This window comes from Mustela nivalis (assembly GCF_964662115.1).
Source record: "Mustela nivalis genome assembly, chromosome: 1".
NCBI lineage: Eukaryota > Metazoa > Chordata > Mammalia > Carnivora > Mustelidae > Mustela > Mustela nivalis.
In genome coordinates this window covers 190,799,399-190,825,518 of record NC_139020.1, presented here as the reverse complement: position 1 = coordinate 190,825,518, position 26,120 = coordinate 190,799,399, and the positions used below count along the sequence as shown (strand labels likewise).

At 37.3% G+C, this 26,120-nt stretch overlaps 1 protein-coding gene across 7 annotated transcripts in view; it reads right to left on the bottom strand.

The window, feature by feature from the left end:
* The window catches only part of DNAH12 (dynein axonemal heavy chain 12), a 228,390-nt gene that overhangs the window by 109,502 nt on the left and 92,768 nt on the right, over window positions 1-26,120 (bottom strand). For all 7 annotated transcript variants that reach the window (XM_082738549.1, XM_082738550.1, XM_082738545.1 and 4 more), the window contains 8 exons: window positions 21,028-21,137; window positions 17,306-17,489; window positions 17,040-17,180; window positions 12,665-12,748; window positions 11,972-12,160; window positions 5,035-5,154; window positions 2,321-2,509; window positions 1,073-1,224 (listed from right to left, as the gene is read on the bottom strand). In XM_082738549.1, coding sequence (XP_082594675.1) covers window positions 1,073-1,224; window positions 2,321-2,509; window positions 5,035-5,154; window positions 11,972-12,160; window positions 12,665-12,748; window positions 17,040-17,180; window positions 17,306-17,489; window positions 21,028-21,137 — 1,169 coding nt within the window. The remainder of the gene's footprint in view (window positions 1-1,072; window positions 1,225-2,320; window positions 2,510-5,034; window positions 5,155-11,971; window positions 12,161-12,664; window positions 12,749-17,039; window positions 17,181-17,305; window positions 17,490-21,027; window positions 21,138-26,120) is intronic.

Genomic DNA, 26,120 nt, shown 5'->3' with positions numbered 1-26,120 from the left:
GACTGAGCCACCCAGGCACCCCAAGAAACAGGTTCTTCATAAAAAACAAATCATGACATTCATGCATATTATATGTTTCTCTAGTTTAAATAGTATTAATGATAAATTATGCCTAATGTTTTAAAAGAAAAATAACTACAAGAATGTTATTAGGAAAGCTGGTATGACTAGGTCTACAGCACATGCCAGGCTTTTGATCAGTTTCATGTCATCTTTGATGTGCACTTCTAAGTCTGAGGTTTCCACTTCATCTTAAGTTATGAAGAACTGGCTTAGGACATACCTGAGAAATGCTAAATGGGAGAATGTGGATCATAGTTGATACTCAGGAGCAATACAAAACATTTAAGGTAGAATGCTTACCTATTTACCAATAACACTGCAACTGACTTTTAGTCTGCTGTTACTAATACAATAAATATAAGACACCAAAGTATGGCTGCTAGTTTTTGGTGTAGGCAATAGAAAATCTGGATTCTAGGTTTTCCACTAGTAACAGAGGTGACTATTGGCATGTCAATTAGTTCCTCAGGGTCTGTTATCTGAAAATGGGTGACCTCCAAGTTTACTTCAAAAAGTCCTATGATCTAGGGCGCCTGGGTGGCTCAGTGGGTTAAACATTTGACTCTTGGTTTTGGCTCAGGTCATGATCTCAGGTTTGTGAGATCGAGCCCCACATCAGGCTCTATGCTGCCTCCTTGGGATTCTCTCTCCCTCTGCCCCCTTCTCCCATTCTCTCCCTCTCTTAAAGAAAGAAAGAAAGAAAGAAAGAAAGAAAGAAAGAAAGAAAGAAAGAAATCATATGATGCTATTAGAAAGGCACTGTTATATTTAAAATGCATGTCCATAACACAGTTTCTTTTTTTTTTTTTAAAGATTTCATTTATTTATTTGACAGAGAGATCACAAGTAGGCAGAGAGGCAGACAGAGAGAGAGGGAAGCAGACTCCCTGCTGGGCAGAGAGCCTGACGCAGGGCTCGATCCCAGGACCCTGAGATCATGACCCGAGCCGAAGGCAGAGGCTTCAACCCACTGAGCCACCCAGGCGCCCCATATAACACAGTTTCTTACTTTGCATAGGTAATACTCAAATCCATTAGAAATGTATATCTAATTGTGTCCATTGTAGGGACTATGATATCTTGAATCTTCACAAGTTTTTCTCCTAAATTAGTGTTTTTAATTAATTCATTCCAATGGAGCCAGCGACCTCGGTTTTTCAACTACAAGAGAACATAAGTTTTAAAATATAACAATGTACTTGATATCAGAAAGGCTAACATACTGATATCATATTTGCTTTTCAAAACCTTAGTTTATCATAATAAAATCTTGTAGTAACGATTCACCTAAAATAATGTATATAACATTTTGTAATCTTAAAGTAGATAAATAAGCACCCATGAATCCACCACCCAACTTAAGAAACAAAAAATTTTCTTTGGATTAATTATCCCTCTGCTTCAGTGTAATGGCTGACATCAAAGAATTCCGATTTCCTGGCAAATTGTACATGTATATGGTATGTGTCTGGATGGTGGTAGTTTTGCATGTTTCTTTAGTAATTCATATTCTTAATTTTTTAAGTTTTAGATTTCATTTCTGCCACATATGCACATATTTTAGAGTCAGAACTTTTAAAGAGGTTAAGAAAAACAGCAGTTTCCCACTCTCATTTTTCTCTTCACCAGCCACTATATTTTTACCTATTTAAGCTGGACATTTGGGGATTCATCCCCAACTCAAAGATAGGCTTATGTTATTGCCTCCTGATTTTTTGGTTTTAGAGATGATTTTATTGTCTTCCCACTGTGACTAATGAGGACGAAACTCTCTCTTTCTGGTCGTATTTTTAAAATTCTGTATTAGCATGGTGTTGGGAAAGATTCCTACACTTGTAGTCAAGAGAGCTAGATTCAAAGTCCTGGTTCTGCTAACCACTTGCCTTCCTAGGCTTGCCTCTTTATCTGTAAATCCTGAGATTTAGAGTAAGTTGTACTTAAGGCTCTCTGCAGATCTTATGTCTCTGTGAAGTAAAATTTGCATGAATCAAATGATTATTCAGATGCCTGCAGTTTAAAAGAATCTTTTTGTGAATTTTTTTAAGTGGAGAAAATAGATTTAAGTCTATAAACTGTAGAACAGCCCTAAAGAAAGTTTACCTACACGGTCCATAAGTTAAAGGTGGAGAAACTAAAGAGAAGGGACAAAAACGCCAACCACAGAGATCAAAACATCACTAGGATGGGAACTCGGTTCTGCCTTTCGATCCAATACTTGGAGTTTTAGAACTTCCATAACAAACATTTTATATCATACCTCATACATGTAGTCATATACCAGACCTTTTTCATCAAACTGGCACTCCCATTTACCCACAGAGTCAGGCACTGGGTCGTATCCGTCCCTTCCCTGTATGATTGACCGTAGGAAAGTATCAAAAACGAACCGACCATTTGTATCACAACTTGCTCCAATGGACCAAATCAAAGAAAACATAAAGCTAGCCTATTGGGTAAAAAAAAAAAAGAAGAAGAAGTTTAATTTAAACTAATTATTTAAAAGAAATTTTTAACAAATTAAAATTTAACATATTAAGGGGGCCTGGTTAACATATTTGGAAAAGGCCAGGTCTGCAAGTGAAATGGAGCACAGCTGAGTCACAGAATTATTTCTCTGGCATTATCTAGCTAAATATAAAATGCCCAGGGGCGCCTGGGTGGCTCAGTAGGTTGAAGCCTCTGCCTTCAGCTCAGGTCATGGTCTCAGGGTCCTGGGATCAAGCCCCGCATCAGGCTCTCTGCTCAGCGGGGAACCTGCTTCCTCCTCTCTCTCTGCCTGCCTCTCTGCCTACTTGTAATATCTGTCTATCAAATAAATAAATAAAATCTTTAAAAAATATATATATAAAATGCCCATAGCAGGGCCCCTGGATGGCTCAGTTGGTCAGGCATCTGACTCTTGATCTTGGCTCAGGTCTTGATCTCAGGGTTGTGAGTTCAAGCCTCATGTTGGGCTCCATGCTGGGTGTAGAGTCTACTTAAAAATAAATAAATAGGGGTGCCTAGGGGCTCAGTGGGTTAAGCCTCTGTCTTCAGATCAGGTCATGGTCTCAGGGTCCTGGGATTGAGCCCCGCATCGGGCTCTCTGCTCAGCGGGGAGCCTGTTTCTCTCTCTCCACCTGTTTCTCACTCTGCCTGCCTCTCTGCCTGCTTGTGATCTCTCTCTGTCAAATAAATAAATAAAATCTTTTTAAAAAATGAATACATACATACATACATACATACATACATAACATGCCCGTATCAAATGATTTAGGAATTCTTCTTTAAGGAGTTTACCCTTGAATATATTCCCACCTGTCAAAATGATGTATGTACAAGAACATTCACTGCAGCACTGTCTGTGCAGCCAAAAATAAGAAGCAACTGTTTTCAGTCGGGGTCTGTTTAATGAGATTACGTTGTGTATACTGGACTACATGGCAGCTGTTTAAACAAGTAACTCAGTAAGCATATGGATATGGAACAATCTCCAAGATATACTGCAAGAAAAGATGCAAATCGGTATGTGTAGTACGCTCATGTATAAAAATGTATTAAAGAAGAGAATGGATCAAATACCTCTAGCAGGCTACCTAAGGCACTGATAACAGTGGTTTCCTTGAGGGTGGCTATGGCATTGATATGGATAGAAAGCCTACTTTCAGCTTTTGAATTTTACTCTAGGTACATGCTTTATCTAGTTTAAAAAATCTTTCAAATGCGCACACACACACACATTATCATCAAATATATATTTCTTTTTATTTTTCTTTTTTTTTTAAAATAACTTCTTACCCAATGTGGGACTTCATTACCCCGATGTGGGAATTTATGACACTAAAATCAAGGGTCACATGCTCTACTGACTGAGCCTGCCAGGAGCCCCTCAAATATATTTTAAGAGGAAATTTTTAACCAATTATCAACTTATATTAGTCTTTAAAAGTAATTCTGAACCATTTAAAAATTTAAGGGAGTTTAGGCTTACCAATTGGATGAAACTATATATGGATAGAGATATAGACACATATAACATGAAGGTCATATATATAGGTCTATCTCTCTGTACAGATACAGATATAACATGAAAGTTATAAAAGTGAACTATTCCTAAAATGCTTTTATTTTACAAATAGGTAACACAGATAGGTATGGAACAATATTAAAAACTAGTTCTGTGACAGGCAGTTCCAAACTTTGGGAGAAGAAGGAATATAAATAAACTATGCTTCAAACATGTCTGTTCAATTTCTTCTAATAATGGTGAAAAGCGAGGAGGAAAGGTGGTGATGATCAGCAGGGAACCCTGGAATGTGAGATGTCTGAGGTAGAGGACTTTTTGTGGTGACAAGGTGAAGGGGAAGCACTGGGAGGGCACCACTATCACCACAGAGTAGAAGATAAGGTAGACTCAGTAAAGAAGATGAAGGTATTTCTGAATAAGGTGGCAAATAGGAAAGAAACACAGACCAGGGAAGAGAACCAAACACTCTTTCCTCTGGCTCCCTTAGAGTCCTGTTCTGTTGTCTTCTCTGACCTCTAGACATTAGCTACCTGAAGCCCTGACTCCCCATCTAGCAATGTGCTCTATGAACTCTGCTGGCAATGCTCCACCCAGCTGGTTGGATGCCTGTTTCTGGTCTCTTACAGCCAGATTTTAGCAGCCAACATCATGACTTAAACTTAACACAAAATCAATTCACCTAAAGTTGTTAATGGATTAATACTAAGACACCTTATTGTTTATCAAATTATGATCTTTCATAAATAAGAAAACTATTTGGGTTCATTTGCATATATTTTACTTTCTTTAAAATTTTTTTAAGTCCAGGTTAGAATACCAGGTTAGGGCTACTTCAATGCCTTCAGCTATTCTTTTGGTGCTCACCAAAAAACAGCTCTGGATCTTATGTCTTCTTCAATGCAATGATCACTTCCAGAGGCAAATTTTATTCTGCAAATAAAAGTCACATTAAGTATGAAACCTACCATAATCCAAACACGAATATGCTTGCTTGTAGGATCATTTTCCAGGACATTACAGAGTAATACTTCAAACAGGCGTGTGAGAGATACAACTGCATTGCTATCGCTTGTAGGAATCAGTTCCTGCAAAGTGAAAAGAGTAAGATATTTACTTTCATCTTCTTTGGAGAACAAAAAAAAAAAAAAAACAAATATTTCATTAAAAATGACAAGTGTGGGTGAGGATGTGGAGAAAAGGGAACACCTGTGCACTGCTGGTGGGAATACAAACAGTGTAACCACTCTGGAAAACAGTACGGAGGCTCTTGGAAAAAATTGAAAATAGGAGTCCCATGTGATCCAGTAATTCTACTTCTGGGTATTTACCCAAAGAAAATTAAAACACAAATTCAAAAAGATATAAGCACCTGTACATTGCAGCATTATTCACAATAGACAAGATATGCAAGCAACCCAAGTGCCCATCGATAGATGAATGAAGAAGTATGGTATATATACAATGGAATGTTATTCAGCCTTAAAAAAAAAGAAAGATCTTGCCATTATCAACAACTTGGATGGACCTACAGGGTATTATGCTAAGTAAAATAAGTCAGACAGAAAATGAAGTTAATGGAATGAATTTGTATTTTGGAATCATAATTCTGGTAGAAGATGTAGACTAGACTAGAACAGCTCTATTATGTTGATTCAGGTGGGAGATTACAAAGGTCAGAACTGAGGCTATCATAAGAGGAAGGAGGGGTGGCCAGAGGAACCTGGGTGGAGAGAAGAAGAGAGGACAGAAAGAAGTTAGCAAGGAGGGAAAAGTCAATAGATGCTGGGGACTAACTAGATGTGAAAAATATAGGAATAAATTATGGGAAGAAAATCCATCACTCATCAGAAAGATGGTTTTAAAAAAAAGAAAGATGGAGCCTACCTTCTATTATTTGCAACACATAGTATTAGAGTCTTAAAATGAAAAAATTAAAAAATGACTTTATATTTTCTCACTGAAGACATTGTACAAAATTTTCATGAAGTGGAATTCATTTTCTCCTATGTGAATATTTTTCCAATCTCTAAAATAATATTTCTGGGTGAAAAAAATCTGAATAGCCCTTTTCCCTTACCAATATCAATATACTTATACATAAGTGACTAATGTGTGTGAATGTGTGTGTGTACATGTGAGGGGTTTGAAAGGTGGTCCTCAAAAAGAGAGGCTCATGTCATATCCCAGGAACTCATGAACATGATCCTATTTGGAAAAGGGGTCTTGGAAGATGTAGTTAAGGATCTCAAGATGAGGAGATCATTCTGAAATATCTGACCCTAAATCCTTTTGGGAATCACACAGTGAAGAGACAGTAGAGGCCAGGTGAGCTTGAAGGAAGACATGGGAATTAACACAGACAGGAGGCAAGGAATGCCTAGAGGCCAAAGCTGGGAGATGTAGGAAAAGATTCCCCCTTAGAGCTTTCAGAGGAACCTTGGCTCTGCCAACATCTTGATTTCAGACTTGTAGCCTCAGGACTATGACAGAGTAAATTTCTGTTGCTTCAAATCACCAGGTTTGTGGTAATTTGTTATAAAAGTCCTAAGTAACGAATATATCAAGTTTTCTCCTAAACTACTAAGAATACATGTCAATTTTAAAAGCCACATATTTAAAATACTTTTAAGATATGGAAAATGATTGGGAATTTTAAAGCTTTAGTTACCATAGTTTTATCCAAAGAGTTCAACAGGCACTCATTTTACCCTGGGTTTATTCAGGTATAACTTAAGCAAGAGAAAACCAAAGGTGAATATGACTGTAATGGTGGTGGGTAAATCACTTTTAATTCTGCTATAAAAGTTAAAAACTAAAAGTATTTTTTTTAAGATTTTATTTATTTATTTGTCAGACAGAGATCACAAGCCGGCAGACAAGCAGGCAGAGAGAGGAGGGAAAGCAGGCTCTCGCTGAGCGGAGAGCCTGATGTGGGGCTCGATCCCAGGACTCTGGGATCATGGCCTGAGCCGAAGTCAGAGGCTTAACCCACTGAGCCACCCAGGCGCCCCTAAAAGCTAAAAGTATTAAAACTACTAAAATTATGTTAATGGATACATGATCCAAATCAATGTTACTGTGACATCAATAGCATATGACGTGGAGGGGAACGAGGTAAAAGTGGAGATTTCTGGTATACAAATGAAGTTATTAGCTTAAAATAGACTGTTATAACTCTAAGATACTTTACGTAAGCCCCTTAGTAACCACTAAGAAAATACCTACAGAAATCACACAAAAGAATCAAAACTTATCAATACAAAAACAAAATAATGAAACACAAAAGAAGGCATCAAGAGAGAAAAGGACCAAAAAAAAAAAAAAAAGACAAACAGAAAACAGTTAACAAAGTTGCAATAGTAAATCCTTCCTTACCAAAATTACTTTAAATGTGAGCATCTTAAATTCCCCAATAAAAAGAGCAGCTGAATAGCTGAATAGATGGAAAACCAAGATTCAATTGTATGCTGTCTAGAAGTAACAATAGGCTGAAAGTGAAGGGATAGAAAAAGAGCCTGATAGATTGAAGTAGTAATCAAAAACTTCCCAGAGAAAAGTCCAGATGACCTCAGAGCTGAATTCTACCAAACATTCAAAGAATTAATACCAATTCTTCTTAAACTCTTCCAAAAACCATGGGCACCTGGGTGGCTCAGTGGGTTAACTGTCTGCCTTCAGCTCAGATCATAATCCCGCAGTCCCAGAATTGAGTCCTACACTGGGCTCTCTGCTCACCCTGCTCATTCTCTCGCAGTCTCTCTCTCTCAAATAAATAAAAATTAGAAAGAAAAAAAAAAAACTCGTCCAAAAAATAGAAGTGGAGGAAATACTCCTAAGCCCATTTTTCAGGCTAGAATCACCCTCATACCAAAACCAGATAAAGACATCACAGAAACAGAAAATTATAAGTCAATATCTCTGAGGCATATAGAAGCAAAAATCCTCAGTAAAATACTAGCAAACTGAATTCAATTCACCAAAAAGATTATATACCATAGGGCACCTGGGTGGCTCAGTGGGTTAAGCCGCTGCCTTCAGTTCAGGTCATGATCTCAGGGTCCTGGGATCGAGCCCCACATCAGGCTCTCTGCTCAGTGGGGAGCCTGCTTCCCTCCCTCTCGCTCTGCCTGCCTCTCTGCCTACTTGTGACCTCTCTCTCTCTTTCTGTAAAATAAATTAATAAAAAAAAAAAGTAAAATACTAGCAAACTGAATTCAATTCACCAAAAAGATTATATACCATAGGGCACCTGGGTGGCTCAGTGGGTTAAGCCGCTGCCTTCGGCTCAGGTCATGATCTCGGGGTCCTGGGATCGAGTCCTACATTGGGCTCTCTGCTCAGCAGGGAGCCTGCATCCCTCTCTCTCTCTCTGCCTGCCTCTCTGTCTACTTGTGATTTCTCTCTGTCAAATAAATAAATCAAATCTTTAAAAAAAAAAAAAGATTATATACCATAACCAAATGGGATTTATCCCTGGGATACAAGGGATATGCAAATTAATCAATGTGTTATACACATTAACAAAATGAAAGACAAAAATCACATGATCATCTCAATAAATTCAGGAAAAGTATTTAACAAAGTTCAACCACCATTTGTGATAAAAACAAAAAACAAAAAAACAAAAAACAAACAAACAAACAAACAAAACAAAAAAAAAAACCTCTCAACAAGAGTTGCCTGGATGGCTCAATTGATTGTCTGCCTTCAGCTCAGTTCATGATCCCAGGGTCTTTGGATCTAGTCAAATTGGCCTCCTTGCTCAGCCAGGAGTCTGCCTCTCCCTCTGCCTGCCACTTCTCCTGCTTATGCACTCTCTGACAAATAAAATCGAAAAAAAAAAAAAAAAAAAACCTCAACAAAATAGATATAAAGGGAAATCTATGCAATAAAATAGAGGACATTTATGAAAAGCCCACAACTAAAATCATAATCCATGGGGTAAAACTGAAAGCTCTTCCTCTAAGATTTGGTATGAGGCAAGGATGCATACTCTCACCACTTCTTTTCAGCAAGAAGTACTAAGTAGAGCAATCAGAAAAGAAATAAAAGGCAACCAAATCAAAAAAGAAGTAAAATGATTTCTATTTGCAGATGACATGATCCTATATGTAGAAATCCCTAAAGATTTCATGCAAAAAATAAATAAATACCTTTTAAAAACAAACCAACTCAGTAAAGTTACAAAGTACAAAACCAACATACAGAGGGTGCCTGGGTGGCTCAGTTGGTTAAGCTTCTGCCCTTGCCTCAGGTCATGATCCCAAGATACTGGGATCGAGTCCCACATCAGGCTCCCTTCTCAGGGAGAAGCCTGCTTCTCCCTCTCCCACTCCCTTTGCTTGTGTTCCCTCTCTCACTGTCCCCCTCCCCATCAAATAAGTAAGTAAAACCTTAAAAAAAATACAAAAGTCAACTGCATTTGTTTACACCAACAATGATCTATCTGAAGAGGGAATCAAGAAAACAATCCCATTTATGATTGCATCAAAAAGAATAAAATACTTAGGCATAAACTTAACCAAGAACATGAAAGACCTGTACATTGAAAACTATAAAACATTATTGAAAGAAATTGAACACACAAATAAACGGAAAAACATCCTATGTTTACAGATTGGAAAAATTAACATTGTTAAAATGTCCATTTGCATCAAAAAGAATAAAATACTTAGGCATAAACTTAACCAAGAACATGAAAGACCTGTACATTGAAAACTATAAAACATTATTGAAAGAAATTGAACACACAAATAAACGGAAAAACATCCTATGTTTACAGATTGGAAAAATTAACATTGTTAAAATGTCCATAGTACCCAAAGTGATCTACAAATTCAATGCAATCCCTATCGAAATTCCAATGGCATTTTTTTCAAAAATAAAAATCTAAAATTTGTGTGGAACCACAAAAGACTCCGAATAGCCAAAATAATCTTATGAACAGAATTGAAAGTATCACATGTCCTGGTTTGAAATTACATTACAAAACTCCAGTAATAAAAACAGTATGTTACTGGCATAAAAATAGACATAAAAACCAATGGAACAGAATAAAAAATCCAAAATAAATCCAAGCATATAAAGTCAACTGATCTTCAACAAGAACAAGAATACACAACAGGTGGCAGGGGATGCACCTGGGTGGCTGAGTCACTGGAGTGTCCGACTCTTGGTTTTGATCTCATAATTCATGATATCAAGCCCTGTGAGGGGCTGCACGAGCAGCAAGGAGGCTGCTGAAGCTACACTCTCTCTCTCCCCTGCCCCTCCCCCTTTCACGCACACATTCTCTCTCTGAATAAATAAAGCTTAAAAAAAAGTACACAATGAGAAAAAGACGGTCTCTTCAATAAATAGTATTGGGAAAATTGGATAGATACATGTAAAAGAATGTAACTGGACTCTTATTTTACTTCATACACCAAAATCAACTCAAAACGGGTTCAAGACTTAAATGTAAAATCTGAAACCATAAAAATCCCTGAAGAAAATGTGGGGGAAAAGCTCCTAAACATCGACCTTGGTAATGATTTTTTTGGATAGGACAAAAACTCAGACAACAAAAGCAAAAATAAAGTGGGACTATATCAAATTAAAAGTTCCTACACAGCAAGGGAAATTATCAACAGAATGAAAAGGCAGCCTATAAATTGAGGGAAAATATGTGCAAACCACATATCTCGTAAGGGCTAATATTCAAAATATACAAAGAACTCACATAATTTAATAGCCAAAAAAAAAAAAAAACTATCGAATTTAAAAATTTGCAAAGGACCTAACCAGACACTTTTTCTACAGAAGACATACAAGGGGCTAATAGGTATATAAGAAGGCATTCAAAATCACTAATGATCAGAGAAATGCAAATCAAAACCAAATATCACTTCACACCTGTTAAGAAGATTATAAAGAAGAAAGGTGACAAATCTTGATGAGGATGTGGGCCAAAGAGAACCCTTGTGCGCTGTTGGTGGGAAAGTAAACTGGTACAGCCACTGTGGAAGATCTTCAAAAAGACTAATGATAGAACTACTTAGTGATCCAGCAATCCCTCTTCAGGACATAAAATCAGTACCTCAAAGATATATCTGCACGCCCATGCATTATTCCCAATTACCAAGATATGGGCACAAACTGTTGATGGACAAATGGATAAAGAAATTGTTCTATAAATACCTATAATGGAATGTTATTCAGACTTAAAAATAAAAGAGAGATCCTGTTATTTGTAACAACATGGATGAACTTTAAGACATTATGATAAGTGAAAAAAGTCAGATACAGAAAGGAAAAAATTGCATGATGTCACTTATATGCAGAATCTGAAAGTTGAAAGCATAGAACCAGAGTAAAATGGTGATTACAAGGTTTGGTAGGGAGGGGGTAAAGGGAAGACACCAGGTGAAGGGCACAAAGTTGTACTTATATTTAAAATTATAAATTATAAAATATATTTTATATATTATATATCATGCTATAAATAATATATAAATAAAATATAAAAGTATAAATCATCAAATATTAAAAATTTAAAAATGAAACCTAGTTATGTTTGTACCAGAGTACTTATGTTTGTACTCTGGTACAAACATAACTAAGGGGATCTGAATAAGATCAGTTGGTAGTATCAATGTCAGTATCCTTGTTGTGATACAATACAGCCTTGCAAAATGTTACCATCAGGAGAAATTGGGTTAAATTGTCCATGGGATCTATTATTCTTAAAATTGCATGTGAATTACTGATTGTCACAATAAACATCCCATTTTAAAAAGTGTATACCAAATGTCTAAGGGGAAACTGATTTTAGTTATTCATCCTACTATTGTGACTTTAGACTTATGTCAAGTTGAATGGAAACTAAAGAAACCCGAACAGGTCAGAGAATTACAGTGTTACCTTGCAGTTTCTCCTACGAAGCTTTAAAGCGGGCTTTATCAACCAGTCAAAAAGTCCTTTCAGGAGAGCCTGATGATCTGGTTCCTGCAGAGGTCCTTTCAGGGAATTCAACCACGAAGACACAAGTGGTTCCCATCCTAACTGCGACGGTTCCAAATAAATCATGCCACAGCGGCTTACGGTGGCTGGCTAGAGAAAAAAGACGTTTTCTTTTTCCAGTGTTGCTCTTGTGCCACTGGCCCTTATCAATTACTTCCTTGAAGGACCTATGCGGCCTTTCATGATCCAGCTCCTGTCGTCCTCTACAGCCTCACATACATTAGACGACATGTTTGCAGTTACAGTTCCTCAGACACATCATGGCTTCAGGTCCTTACATGTCGTCTTGTCATGATTTGGAAGGCCCAGCCCCAACTAGAGAAGTGTTACCCCTCAAAACCAGATCAAACACTCAGACATTTTCCATGGTCGTCCTCTACCCATTCCCCTCTTGGACACTCACCTGCTCCATATTCTTACTTACGTGTGGCCATATAGTGGGATTATTTATTAGCATGCTTCTTAGCCTCCTTAAATACACTGTGTCTTGTTCATCTTAGTATTCCTGGGGCCTAACTGGTCTTCTGAGGCATAAAACATACTTCCTGACCAAGCAAACACACAAACTACTGTTATATTAAAATATGAACTTACTGAGGCCTGGGAAAGGTCCATTGCTTCAAAGATGAGGCTCATTTGAGGGGACATCTGAATGATTTCTCCACTCATAAGGCAAAGCTAAAAGCAATTATTTTTCAAATGTTTATTTTTTAAAAACTCAAACTTCTCAGATAAAAATTTATTCTATATATAAGATAATGTATACCCTGTGGTGTAATATCATAAGTATTAAAACAGAAGCCAGAAAATTGTAATTCTAGGTCTAGCTCTGTCAGTTACTGGGTAAGCAAATACATAACATCTCTGAGTCTATGAACAGGGATAATTTCTCCTCCATAGAGAAGGCAGGAGGCAGGAGGAGAAATACATGACATACCGCAAAAATCCTAGACAAATCTCAGTTCTTATTATTAATAAAATTACACAAAATGCTCCAGACCTTATAAAATTGTCAGAAGACCTCTTTATTAGTAAAAAAGAGAAATTGAAAACAGAGAACAGTATGAACACTCAGGTACCCATCTCCTGGACTTAACCGATGTTATTAACATTTTTCCACATTTGCTTCGTTTTTTAAAACAGTATTTTGAAGAGCATTATGCATACCATGGTATTTTACATCCAAATTGGTCAATATTTATATTGCAAAAGTAAGGAGTTTTCTATGTGACCACAATAACATTATCACAGCTCACAAAATTACCAATAACTCCCTAATATCATGTAATACTCAGCCACTACTCAAATTTCCTCAGTTGTATTAGAAATGTCTTATTCAACTGATTCTTCAAACCAAAATTCAACCAAAAAGCCATCTTATCTTTTCAATCTCTTTAGCTTCTCCCTTTGGAATTATCATTAATTTTCAATAATTTTAATAATTAGTATTGTTGAAAAAAATAGTATTGTTGATATTCCAAGTTAATTTCATTAAGTCTTTTTTTCAGTTCTTCCTCTTCATTTATTTTTTTGAACTTAAAAATATTTAGAATTTTGGGGCGCCTGGGTCGCTCAGTGGGTTAAGCCGCTGCCTTCGGCTCAGGTCATGATCTCAGGGTCCTGGGATCGAGTCCCGTATCGGGCTCTGTGCTCAGCAGGGAGCCTGCTTCCTCTTCTCTCTCTCTCTGCCTGCCTCTCTGCCTACTTGTGATCTCTCTCTGTCAAATAAATAAATAAAATCTTTAAAAAAAATTTAGAATTTTATTTTACAAATATTACTTAGAACTTTATGTTCTTTTTATTTTTTTTATTTTTTAGTGTTTCTTCTCCACCATCACCACTGCAGTCCCAATTTTGTCCCTATCTAGTTATATGTCAACAAGGCAGCATTTAATATTCCTGGACCTCTTTTTTTTTTTTTTTTAAGGATTTGAACCAAGGCAACCTGGCCTTATAGTCTGTACTTTTATTATTCTTTTTAAATTTTTTTTTATTTTTTTATTAACATATAATGTATTATTAGTCCCAGGGGTACAGGTCTGTGAATCGTCAGGTTTACACACTTCATAGCACATACCTTCCCCAATGTCCTAGACCTGTTTCTTCTCTATAAAATAAATGAATGGTCTAGAGCTGGAGTGTCTAATATGTTAGCCAGCAGTCATATGTGGCTATTTATAATTTTATCTAATTAAATCTAATTAATTGAACTAATGAAGCAAGTTAATTTTTAGTTAAAATTAAATAAAATTTAAAGTTAGTTCTTCAATTGCACTAAGCCCCATTTTAAAAAAGAGAAGGTAGAGAACCTTCTCTCCTGGAACACTACACAATTCTGAAATACTAAATCCATTAGTTTTTGAGGTACTGTTCCATGATTCATTGTTTGCATATAACACCTAGTGCTCCATGCAATACGTGCCCTCCTTAATACCCACCTCCAGGCTCACCCAACCCCCTAAGCCCCTCTCCTCTAAAACCCTCAGTTTGTTTCTCAGAGTCCATAGTCTCTCATGGTTTGTCTCCCCCTCTGATTTCCCCCCTTCACTTTTCCCTTTCTTCTAATGTCCTCTATGCTATTCCTTATGTTCCACATATAAATGAAACCATATGATAATTGTCTTTCTTTGCTTGACTTATTTCAATTAGTATAATCTTCTACAGTTCCATCCATGTATATGCAAATGTTTGGTATTCATCCTTTCTGATGGCTGAGTAATATTCCACTGAATATATGGACCATATAATGCATGGGGCCTGAACTTACAACCCTGAGATCAAGAGTCACGTGCTCTACTGACCAAGCCAGCCAGGCAACCCTGTACTAAGCCATGTTTCAAATGCTCAGTAGCCAGCCACATGTGACTAGTAGCTACCTTCTTAGACAATGAAAATATTTCCAACATCACAGAACATTCTACTGGAAAATGGTGGTTTGGAATACTTTTCATTTCCTACCAGATTATTTCAGCAAACATTCTATTTGCTTCAATTTTGGGAAGTCAAGTCAGTTTTCTCCTCATTCTCCCATGGTGTTTTCCAAATACTCTACCCCATCCTCTCTACCCCCTGCTCCTTTGACAGCCATGCTTGCTGCTATCACTCACCAGCAGACAGGCATCCCCATCATTAACTAAAGCCTTTGATACTTGGCTCAATTTCTTTCTCTCTGTTACAACTCTGGCCTGATCCAGTGTTCATGAAAAGGAACATCTCAACATGGCAGCCCCTCAGATCCTTGACTACCTTTTCTTCACTTACTTTCTTCTCATTCCAGTCATCTACTTTATATACCTTGGAACCTTCTCTCCTGGAACACTACACAATTCTGAAATACTAAATCCAAGCATGCCCATCTCTGTCTGCAGCCTCCTATACAATCAGTGCTCTCACCGATCGGCTCCTCCTACACTTGCTCTTCATCTGCATATCCCTCCTGTTTTCACTTCCCTCATTATTAAGCAGCTTTTGTTCTATGGTCTGGCACTTCTGGCCCTCTCATGCCAGTATCTTTAAAGTCTTTGTGTACTTCCAGTGTGGCGCCATCATCTACACATATATCCAAGCTGCTTAGACTGTTAAGGGAAAATCCCTCAAAAGCAAACCTTGGCACTACTACTAATCCTCAGATAGGCTTCAGTGCTTTCTTAGGCAGCTCTCTTTCCCATTTTCCATTATAGGTAATTTAAATCATCCCCTTTTCTCCTCCAATATGCAATGAACCAGGGTCTACTATGTCACACAATCAATCAGTCAATCAATCATATAAAGGATTTGCCTTCCAATTTCCACTATCAAATCCATACATTTACCTGTATCTACACCTATCCTTTCCTGCTTCCCTCTTATCCAATATGAGAAAATCCTCCCACCTGGCTCTGAATCAGACCCTTATTAGCGCCTCTCTTGTGAATCAATACTATTTCTTAGCTCAATCAATGTAACTGAAAGAAAGAATATGAATAAATGCTCAACTACCAAGGACAATGTGTTGGCATATTTGTTTGAATGCTAATTAATTTGCTTATTTAGTAGCACAGTTATTGCATGTGTGAAAATAAAGTATGATATATTCATATAGAATACTAATGTAGACATAAAAAGAATAAATAAAATGGAACTGCAACAACATTAATATCATAGATACCATCTGACCACAAGAAGAAAAGCACTAAGGAGTAGGATTCTATATTCATGAACTTCAAGAACCAGAAAAACTAATTGATTAGAAGTCGGAATAGTGCTTGCCCCTGGGGGAGGGTGCACTGATTGAGAAGAACATGAATGAATCTTGTAAGTGCAAGAAATTTTATGCATCTTTATTTAAATGATGGTTATGAGACTGTACACTTAGGTTTAAAAAAGCACAGAACTCAAAATTAGTCACATTTTATGTTTACATGTTACCTGGCAATTACTACAAACACTAAAGGATTTCCATTTTCTAGTTCTTTTGCATATTCCATGGCTTCTAAATTAATGTAGCACATACAAGCCCTGAAGCATTCAATATTTTCAAAAAGGAATTAGGCCCTTTTATTTCCTCCTAAAATATTAAGGTTCTGTAAGAAACCGTGAGCCTGGAGTCAATTAACAACTTAACATCTATTACGTTACTGTGCTCTCCTGCTAATGCAATGGTTTTAATACCTTTTTATTCTATAAAAAAAAAATAAGCAGAGGATTTACTATAGCATAGTTTTCATTGAACAGATAATTTATAAACTTATTAAACTTGCTGCATCCTTTATTTGAAATGCATAATCCTAGCCAATTTGTTGTTGAACATGTAACATTGCTTAAGCATGTCTGCACCTATTCTGCTTTTTATTTTTAAACTGTGGCAAAAAAAAAAAAAAAACATTTTACATTAAATCTACCATGTTAAGCTTTTCTTAAGTTCACAGTTCAGTAGTGTTTGGTATAGTCACATGGTGCATCAGTTTGTTTTTAATTCTGATGGTTTTACCTTTTTATTGTCATCCAATACTGTATTCATGCTTTCTATCCACAAAGTGTCAATGGGACCATCGAATACAACCCATTTCCGGTCCGGTGTTTCTGACAAAGCAAATTCCCTAAAAGTGTTGGCTACAATACCATCAGTCCACTGGGGAAGAAAACAGAATTGGAAAGCTTCCTTTATAAAACTATAAAGTGATCATATTGAAAACATTTCATATTTCTTGGTTTAATGTACATTGTCACTAAGAGAATATTTATGTTGTAGATTACCTCATGAGACACTGGATCAAACTGTCCAAAAAGTTGGCCCATAGTAATGGATTTGGGGTTTACAGTCCGATAAATGACTTTTTCTTCCTCTCCATAGCCACGCTCATTCATAAGAGTCAGAGTGTCAGCCAGTACATGCAGAACTTTTGTCTTTGCAGCAAAAGGCTCTCCTACTAACATGAAACTATTAAGGAAAAGAATTATAGAAGAAGATTCTAAAAAACAATGGTAAATTATTTGTCTGTATACTGGTGTTTAAAATACTGGTATTTATAACTTTGGAAATTTTATGAATTTTTCTCAGACATGAGGAGAATATTTAACTTCTGAACTGGTTGATCTCTAAAGTTCTTTACATTAATACCATCATCTACAGAAGAGAATATAACAAAAAAAAAATCTCCAAGTGAAAACAAAAACTGAACACTCTTAAGATTAGAAAAGAACTATGGACTCTGAAAAACAATCTGAGGGTTTTAAAAGGGCGGCAGGTGGGAGGTTGGGGGAACCAGGTGGTGGGTATTAGAGAGGGCACAGATTGCATGGAGCACTGGGTGTGGTGCAAAAACAATGAATACTGTTACACTGAAAAGAAATTAAAAAAAAAAAATTAGAGGGTGCCTGGGTGGCTCAGTGGGTTAAGCCGCTGCCTTCAGCTCAGGTCATGATCTCAGGGTCCTGGGATCGAGTCCTGCATCGGGCTCTCTGCTCAGCAGGGAGCCTGCTTCCCTCTCTCTCTCTCTGCCTGCCTCTCCATCTACTTGTGATTTCTCTCTGTCAAATAAATAAATAAAATCTTAAAAAAATTTTGGAAAAAAAATGTCTTGGGGCCTCCCAAGGAGAGAAGTGGGAAAGGTTCTTGTTCCTCAAGTATTTATTCAAGATTTTATATTTTTATATGATAGAAAGAGAGAGAACATAAACAAGGGGAGTGGGAAAGGGAGAAGCAGGCTTCCCAGTGAGCAGGGAGCCCAATGCGGGGCTCGATCCCAGGACCCTGGGATCATGACCTGTGCTGAAGGCAGATGCTTAAGGACTGAGCCACCCAGGCACCCAGTGCTACACCATCCCTCCCTCCCCCCAGTTCCTCAAGTCTTTACTTGCTATAGTAGTCACTGGTGGTCTTTGCCAAATACTTCTGAATCTTCTCTCTCCTAGCACATAGTAGGGTTCCTTGCCCTCTTGTGGAAATTCTAAGTGACTAATGAGTAATAAGTAGGAAACATGGATGTTTCTTTCTCAGCAGACATATCATTGCCAGTGAGGGAGCTTACAGAGCTCTCTCCTCACAGAGCTTTTCCCTCTCACACAGCAGTGACCCACCATGTTGAGATGCTGATTGCTCCAACAGTCTGAGACCCTGGGTAATTATCATGAGCAGATCCTGCCTGTTAACCTATAGTGGACATAGTATGAATGAGAAATAACCCTTTGTTGTTGTTGTTATTGTTGTTGTTGTTGTTGTTGTTTTTTAAGTCACTAAGATTAGGGTCTTAGGGACTGATTGTTTCTAAAGAATAACCTAGCCCATCCTTTCTGACAGAAACTGGTTCCTAGAAGGGACAAGGTATTCTTGCCATAATAAAAAGACTTAAATATGTGGCACTGGCTTAAAGGCCAGGTTGTGGGTGGCAAATTTAACTGTTATTGGAGGCCAAAAGACTGGGAATAAATGTTATGCAATGATGAAACATTTGGTAAATCTGTTCATTAAAGTAACCTGAAAGACAGATAATCTAATGAAAATGAAAGAAACTGCCTGATGAAACTGCCATTTTAGGAAAAAGGATAGTAAACAGATTATTATTAGTATATAATGCCAGCCAATGGTTACATTTAACAAAGAACTATTGGAAAGAAATGAGCCCAGAAAAAAAATTGGTCAGTTTGCAAACTGGAATGAAAGAGAATAAAGGGAGTCTAGAAATTAAGGAAACTACAGGCATTTTACTTTCATCCCCAGCTGGTAAAAGATAAATTGAGAAAAGCTTTGAACAACAAACATCTACTCAGCCTGGCACCAAGGACCAAATTAAGGGTAGGGCTTGTATCACTATCAAAATGTATGAAATTTTAATATGGTTCCCAGTAATCATTTCAGGAGTGAAAATAGATTAAGCTTTGTCATCATCTCAATTAAAATTGATAGGTTCAAGGATACTGCAAGGGAATTTATAAAAGTATGACTTGGTAAGGACGGTAGTTGTGGCTACTGGCATATAGAGCTGCTTAGAATCAAACAAATAAGAAGCTTATCAAGTTTTTGAGGGAGTTTATGGACAAAGAAGCTATGAGTCTAGGCTAAAACACATGTGAATATTCAAGACTTAAAAATGATCCTTGCAGGGGCACCTGGGTGGCTCAGCCAGTTGAGGGTCTGTCTTGGGCTCAGGTCATGGTCCCAGAGGCCCTAGGGTCCTGGGACCAAGCCCCGCATTGGTCTCCCTGCTCTGCAGGGGGATCCGCTTCTCCCTCTACCCTCTCCTCCTCCCCTGCCCCTGCTTGTGCTCTCTCACTCAAATAAATAAAATTTTAAAAATGATCTTTGCATGAGAGTTGATTGTACTATTCCCTCTATTTTTGTATATGCTTGAAAATTTACATACTATGGAGTGTTTTTTGTTTTTTTTAAATCCTGTCTTTAACCTTTGAGACCTCAACTTTCTATAGGCAGGAAGAAGGCTGAAAACACTTCTCAGCTCCCAAGGACATATTCTCTATTGTTCACTTCACATGTGACCAGAGAAAAAAATGAAGATGGAAAGACCGCTCAAGAAAGTTGAACAAAAAAAAAAGAAAAAAGGAAGAAAAGAAAAGAGAAAGAGAAAGAAAGAAACAAAGTTTAACCAGTGTCCATAAAGAACAGTTAACTGGAAAGCCCCTGTGAAATCATGCAGAAGTGGATCCAGAGTTTACGGCATTTAAAGTTTATACAATCAGTAGAATAGGAAAAAAATACAAATGCAACTATGGATACAAAATGTCCAGAGCCACTATAATGATACCCTATATAATAAATGATGTGTATCAAATGATTATGGCTCCTTAGAAAGGCTCCTACAAGTTAGAGGTCCTGAGGTTTAAACTATCAGTATCACAGTCAATTTATCTCTGGAACAATTACCCAGATGGGTTTCAGAATTGCTATCAACCAATGTTGGCTATGTCTCCAGTTCTTCAATTTCTGGATAGTAGTGTCTGCTCTAATGACCTGTTTTAGGAAGCCCACTATTATAATTAAGAGGAGGTGTGTGGAAGACAGACAACTTGTCTTTCTAGTCTGTAGGTATTTGGATCAAGAAGAACAACTTCCAAATCTGATACAGAAACTATCATGCATCACCTAGAGATCTTGAACTTCAAGTACGGTTCATTGATTGACTAGAACTTTTAACTTATTTTCCTGGGAAGGAAAGGGTGTGTTTTATGTGCATGGAGGAGAGCAAATAACATAGGACCAAAAGGGCAAAGTGCACTGGTTGCTAGTGTCACCTCACTGAATGAGAATGCCTTACCAATCCTTGTTGGATGGATAGCATGAGCGAGAAATAAATCTTTATTTTAAGCCACTAGGACGGAAATGGGGAGATGGCGGTCTTTGTTCCCTAGCCTACCTAGTGTACAAGATTTGTTGAGTCCTTTGGTTCATAAATTTTGTTTTAATAGTTTGATTTGAAAAATAACATCTAACTATGGTAAACAGAGATAATCTATAATCTTACCCATGTCTCACAATCATCATTTCATATGTCTGAATCATTTTTTCAAGAAAAAATTTAACTGGCTGAAGATTATGTACTTTGCAGACTTCATGAGCACATTCCAAAAATTCCTAAAATAAAAAAAAATGGAATGCATTTTTATAAAATGGTATTATAAATCATCTCATATATATTTTATAAATCTAGATTATTCATTTTGAAATAAAAAATCATTATCTTCCTATATTGATAAATTATTTCTTAAAGATTTTTTAAAAGATATTTATTTGTGAGAGAGAGTGCATACATTAGCACAAGCAGAGGGAGCAGCAGGTAGAAGGAGAAGTAGGCTCACTGCTGAGCAAGGAGCCCAATGCAGTACTCGATCCCAGGACCCTAGGTTCATGACCTGAGCCAAAGGGAAATACTTAAACAATTGGACCACGCAGGCATCCCTTAAAGCTTTATTTTTTTTTAACTTAGCTTTTTTTTTTAATTAAAAGGAAGTACAAAAAGAATTAAATTACTTTAAAAGTATTATTCCCTGTTATAAGTTAATGATCAGAGCACCACAGCATTAGGTGCAAGCTGCATGGAAACTCCCTTTAATTGTGTTTTCAAGAATTTCATCTTTGGTTAGGATGTGGAAGGACATGCCCCCAAAATCCTTCACACTGTAGAAACTAGAAAGAAATGGAGAATCTAAAAAAATAAATTTTAAAGATAGAGAAGTTCTCTGGGTACAAGTATGTCTAAAGGAATTAAATTTCAGAAACAGATCAGCCTTCCTAGGTGAGCACAAATTGATGCTAATTTAGCTGCTGGGAGCATCTTCCAGCTACAGACATCAGATGGGCATTGGATTGAGCTTCTCACAGGCACAGGGACTTTGCTGAAGTAAAGAAAAACCATCAGAAAATTTAATGGTCATGCGGGCTCGTGTGACAGATTTCAATCTGGAGAAGCTCAAATGCAAATCTGATTTACCCACTGCCTTGTTTTTGCTGAGTATGAGGTGACACAAGAAATCAAAGGCTTAGCTAGAAAGGCACACAGACAGTCCCTAACCTTAGGATGCTTAAACCCCAAAATGCTGCTAGAGGAATGGCCCTACAATACAGAACAATTTTCACTCTGAAAACTTGAAAACCAGAACTAAACTAAAGTTCGACAGTGCTACCACAAAACTCTACTTGAACCCAACTGAACTGATCATCAGTCTAGCTACCTGACAAAGGAAAAACATACTTTTTCTCAGGGAAAATAATACTGTAGCCTCTACAATTGTTTTTACACAATTCTTAACATAAAATCAAACTTTGCAAGTCATGAGATGAAAAAGCTGAAGATCAAGAGAAGAAAAACAAACTTCTGATGGCCTAGAAGTCATAATTGGCAAAACAATAAAAATAACTTCTATAAATGTTTAAGAGAAAAATAGACAATATGATGGAAAACATGAAAAGATGAAATCAGGGGCTCCTGGGTGGCTCAGTGTTAACCTGTTAAGCCTCTGCCTTCAGCTCAGGTCATGATCTCAGGATCCTGGGATGGAGCCCCGCAACATGCTCCCTACTTAGCAGGGAGCCTGCTTCCACCCTTTCTCTCTGCCTGCCTCTCTGCCTACTTGTGATCTGTCAAATAAATGAAATCTTAAAAAAAAAAAAAAAAAAAGAAAAGATGAATTCAAGCAAAGAAAAATGTGGTTTTAATGAAACCTGACTGGACATACTAAAATGGAAAAAAATATATGAAATTAATAATTCATTGGGTAGGTTTATCAGTGGACTGAATAAAACAAAAAAAAAATCACTGATCTTAAAGACAGGCTAATAAAATGTATCCAAACTACAGCACAGAAAATCAAAACAATAAACAAAAACAGAACGTAAAAGATGTGTGAGGCAATATAAAATTGACAGGGGAAAACAATGGCAAAAGAAATGTAACTTAAAAATTTCTCTACAGTTTGCAGCCCGCTGATACCTGAAACATGCAGAGTGTGACCTTCCTCAAGGAGCTTGTGGCAGCTCAGTGCCTTCATGTTTAAAAGCAACTTTACCTTAGCAGCAGCTAGCCCCTCGGGGTCCTGAAAACCTTGTTTCCAGATTCCTTGGAGACTTGTGCTATCCTTAACCCCCACTAATCAAAAAAGATACAATCAGTCACACCTCACAATCCCAGTAGAGCTCTTTCTGCCTCCAGGTACTGTTTAGGTATAGGCAGGAGAGACAGGTGGTCCCTGACTCCCCTGACTAGGCTCTGAAACTACTCCTGGCAGGTGGAGACTGAGACAGAGCTGAGCAAGAGATAAGGGAACAAAACAAGATGGCACAAGCTTCCCAGTCAGTTCTCAATAAAAGACTGCCGCAGAAAGCCCTCTGTGGCAACCCATTTGGGACCTCTCTCACCCTAGAGAGCTTTTGTCTTTCTCTTCTCACCTTCACTTAATAAACTTTCACCCTTTTGTGTCTATGAGATTCATTCTTCAGCCCCAATCAGACAAGAATCCTGCAAACCTGCAACAAAATGATCTAACACCCATTTAATTGGTGTCCCAGAAGGAAAAGGAAGACAAAAAAGAGAAGAAATATCTTGAGATAATTACTGAGAATTTCCTAAAGCCATCAATTCATAGATTCAAGAAGTCCAACAAATCCAAGCAAGATAAATACCAAAAAAAACCAACACAAGGCACACAGCAAAGAAAAATATTAAGAGAGCTGGAAAGAAAACACACTCTAAAATCAGATACACATAAATAAGAAAAATACCTGACTTCCAGCCATAACAAGGAGAGCCAGGAGTTAACAGAATAACATCTTTAAAACAATGAAGAAAGAGGGGCAGACCCCTGCCAATCTAGATTTCTGTATTTAGTGAAAAAATTCCTTAGAAATGAAGGCTAAATAAAGACATTTCAAACAAAGAAAAGCTAACAGAATTAGTTGCTGAAAGACCCACATGCACATAAGAAATACCAAAGGAAGTTCTTTCTGTTGAAGGAAAAAGATCTCAGATGAAAGCATATTTCTGCTAGAAAAAATTAAAAACACTAGAAAAGTAAACAGAAAGGACTTTTTTCAAATACTAAAATAAAAAAAAATAACACTGGTTGTGGTTTATAATATGTAGAAATAAAATACATGATGACAATAGTACAATGGGCAGGGGTAAGTGCATAATAAAATTATACCTCTTAAAGATTTTATGTTGTTTCTGAAATGATGAAATACAAACTTAAATTGTAGGAAGTCAAGGATGTATATTACAACCTGTGGAGTGACCACTGAGGTACTAAAAATCTAACAAAGAAGAGAATGGAGAAATAAACACTATCTGAAACCAAAAGAAGTGAGTAAAGGAAAATCAAAGAAATACTGTACATATAAAAAGCAATAGGACATAGGTTTTTCCCAATGACCCTGGCTCCCCTTGGCTCATCTGCAGGTGCAGTGAGTCACTTGGCTATGCACCTCGTAGCATTGACTCCTAGCAGTAGTTTTCAAACTGGAAGCTGGGAATCCATCGATTGATTGCTATATTCATAGGATAAGAATTCTCCATGAAAATGTTAAATTTTTAAAAATCCTATTAGCATATCTTGAATCATCTTGCTAATTACCTGGGGTATAATATAGAAATATATATGGTCTTTATTCCCAGTCCCTGGCACAGGGCCCTAGAACCCTTAAAATTTCCTAAGTGATAGGAGTATCTTTGTTATTCTTAATGAGCCTGGTGGTGGGTATTATGGAGGGCACGTATTGCATGGAGCACGGGGAGTGGTGCATAAACAATGAATTTTGGAACACTGAAAGGAAATAAAATAAAATGGGAAAAAAATGAGCCCTTGTCAATCACACCCAAGTTTGTGGGGATAGCCTCAGGATGGGGCCAGTCTCAAGAAAGACTCAGTGATGAGAGGGTTGGAACTTTCAGCCCTACTTATCAGCCTTTGGTGATGCACTGGGGTGGAGGAGGAAGGGAAAGGGCGGAAGACAGAGCTCCGTAAAAACTCCTGAACAACGAGATTCAGAGCGCTTCTGATTTGGTAAGCGCATTGAGGCGCAGGGAGATTGACATACTCTGAAGTATACTGCCACCGCCCCCCCCATACCTACCTTACCTTATACTTCTCTTCCATTTGGTTCCTCCCAAGTTGTATCCTTTATATCTTACTTTTTATTTTTTTAAAAGTAGGATCCACACCCAATGTGGGTCTTGAACCAACAACCACCCTGAGGTCAAGAATACCTATGTTGTACCAGTGAGCCAGCCAGGCTACCCCCCCTCCTCCAGCCCCAGGTTGTATCCTTTATAATAAACTGGTAAACATAAGTACCTGTGTTCCTGATTTCTGTGAGCTATTCTAGTGAATTACCAAAGTTGGGTGGGGAGGTTATGGAAACCCCAGCCAATCAGAAACACAGGTGGCCCAGAACTTGAGACTGACTGAAGTGAGGGGCAGTATTATAGGACTGAGACTTTAATCTATGGAGTCTGACAATAACTACCTGTAGTTTGTGTCAGAATTGAACTGTTGAACATCCAGTTGGTGTCCAGAGAAGAAAACTGGTTGCTGGTTTTGGAAAACACCCTAGAATCACATTAATCTGATACTGCCATAGGATGTATACTAGCGTTTGAGTTTGAAGCTTAAAAAAAAAAAAGGCTAAAAAAAGTAAATGTTGCTTTTAAGCAAGTGATGCCTTAATGATATATAATGGCTCAAACAAACTGAAATTTTCACAGCAATATCAATAGAGAGATCGGGTGGAAGAATTGAATTATTAGATGGAAAAAAATCAGTACATGCTGAACTCAAAAAGTATTCACTGTACATTTTACCATAGAAATAGCCACAAAATAACATTTAATTTCAGCCACATGTCATCCATCTCAAGATTGTTTTGTTTGTAATTTAAATTTACTTGTGCTCTCTGTCAAATAAATAAAATCTTTTTTTAAAAGTACTCATTCTCTCAGAAAGAACATTATTTTTAAACTGAGTCTTATTAACATTGGTATCATATAACAGAAGATACTAGAATTTACTCATGCTCATTAATGAAAGTGGCCAAAATAGGGGTTTATCCTCCAAATAGAATAAT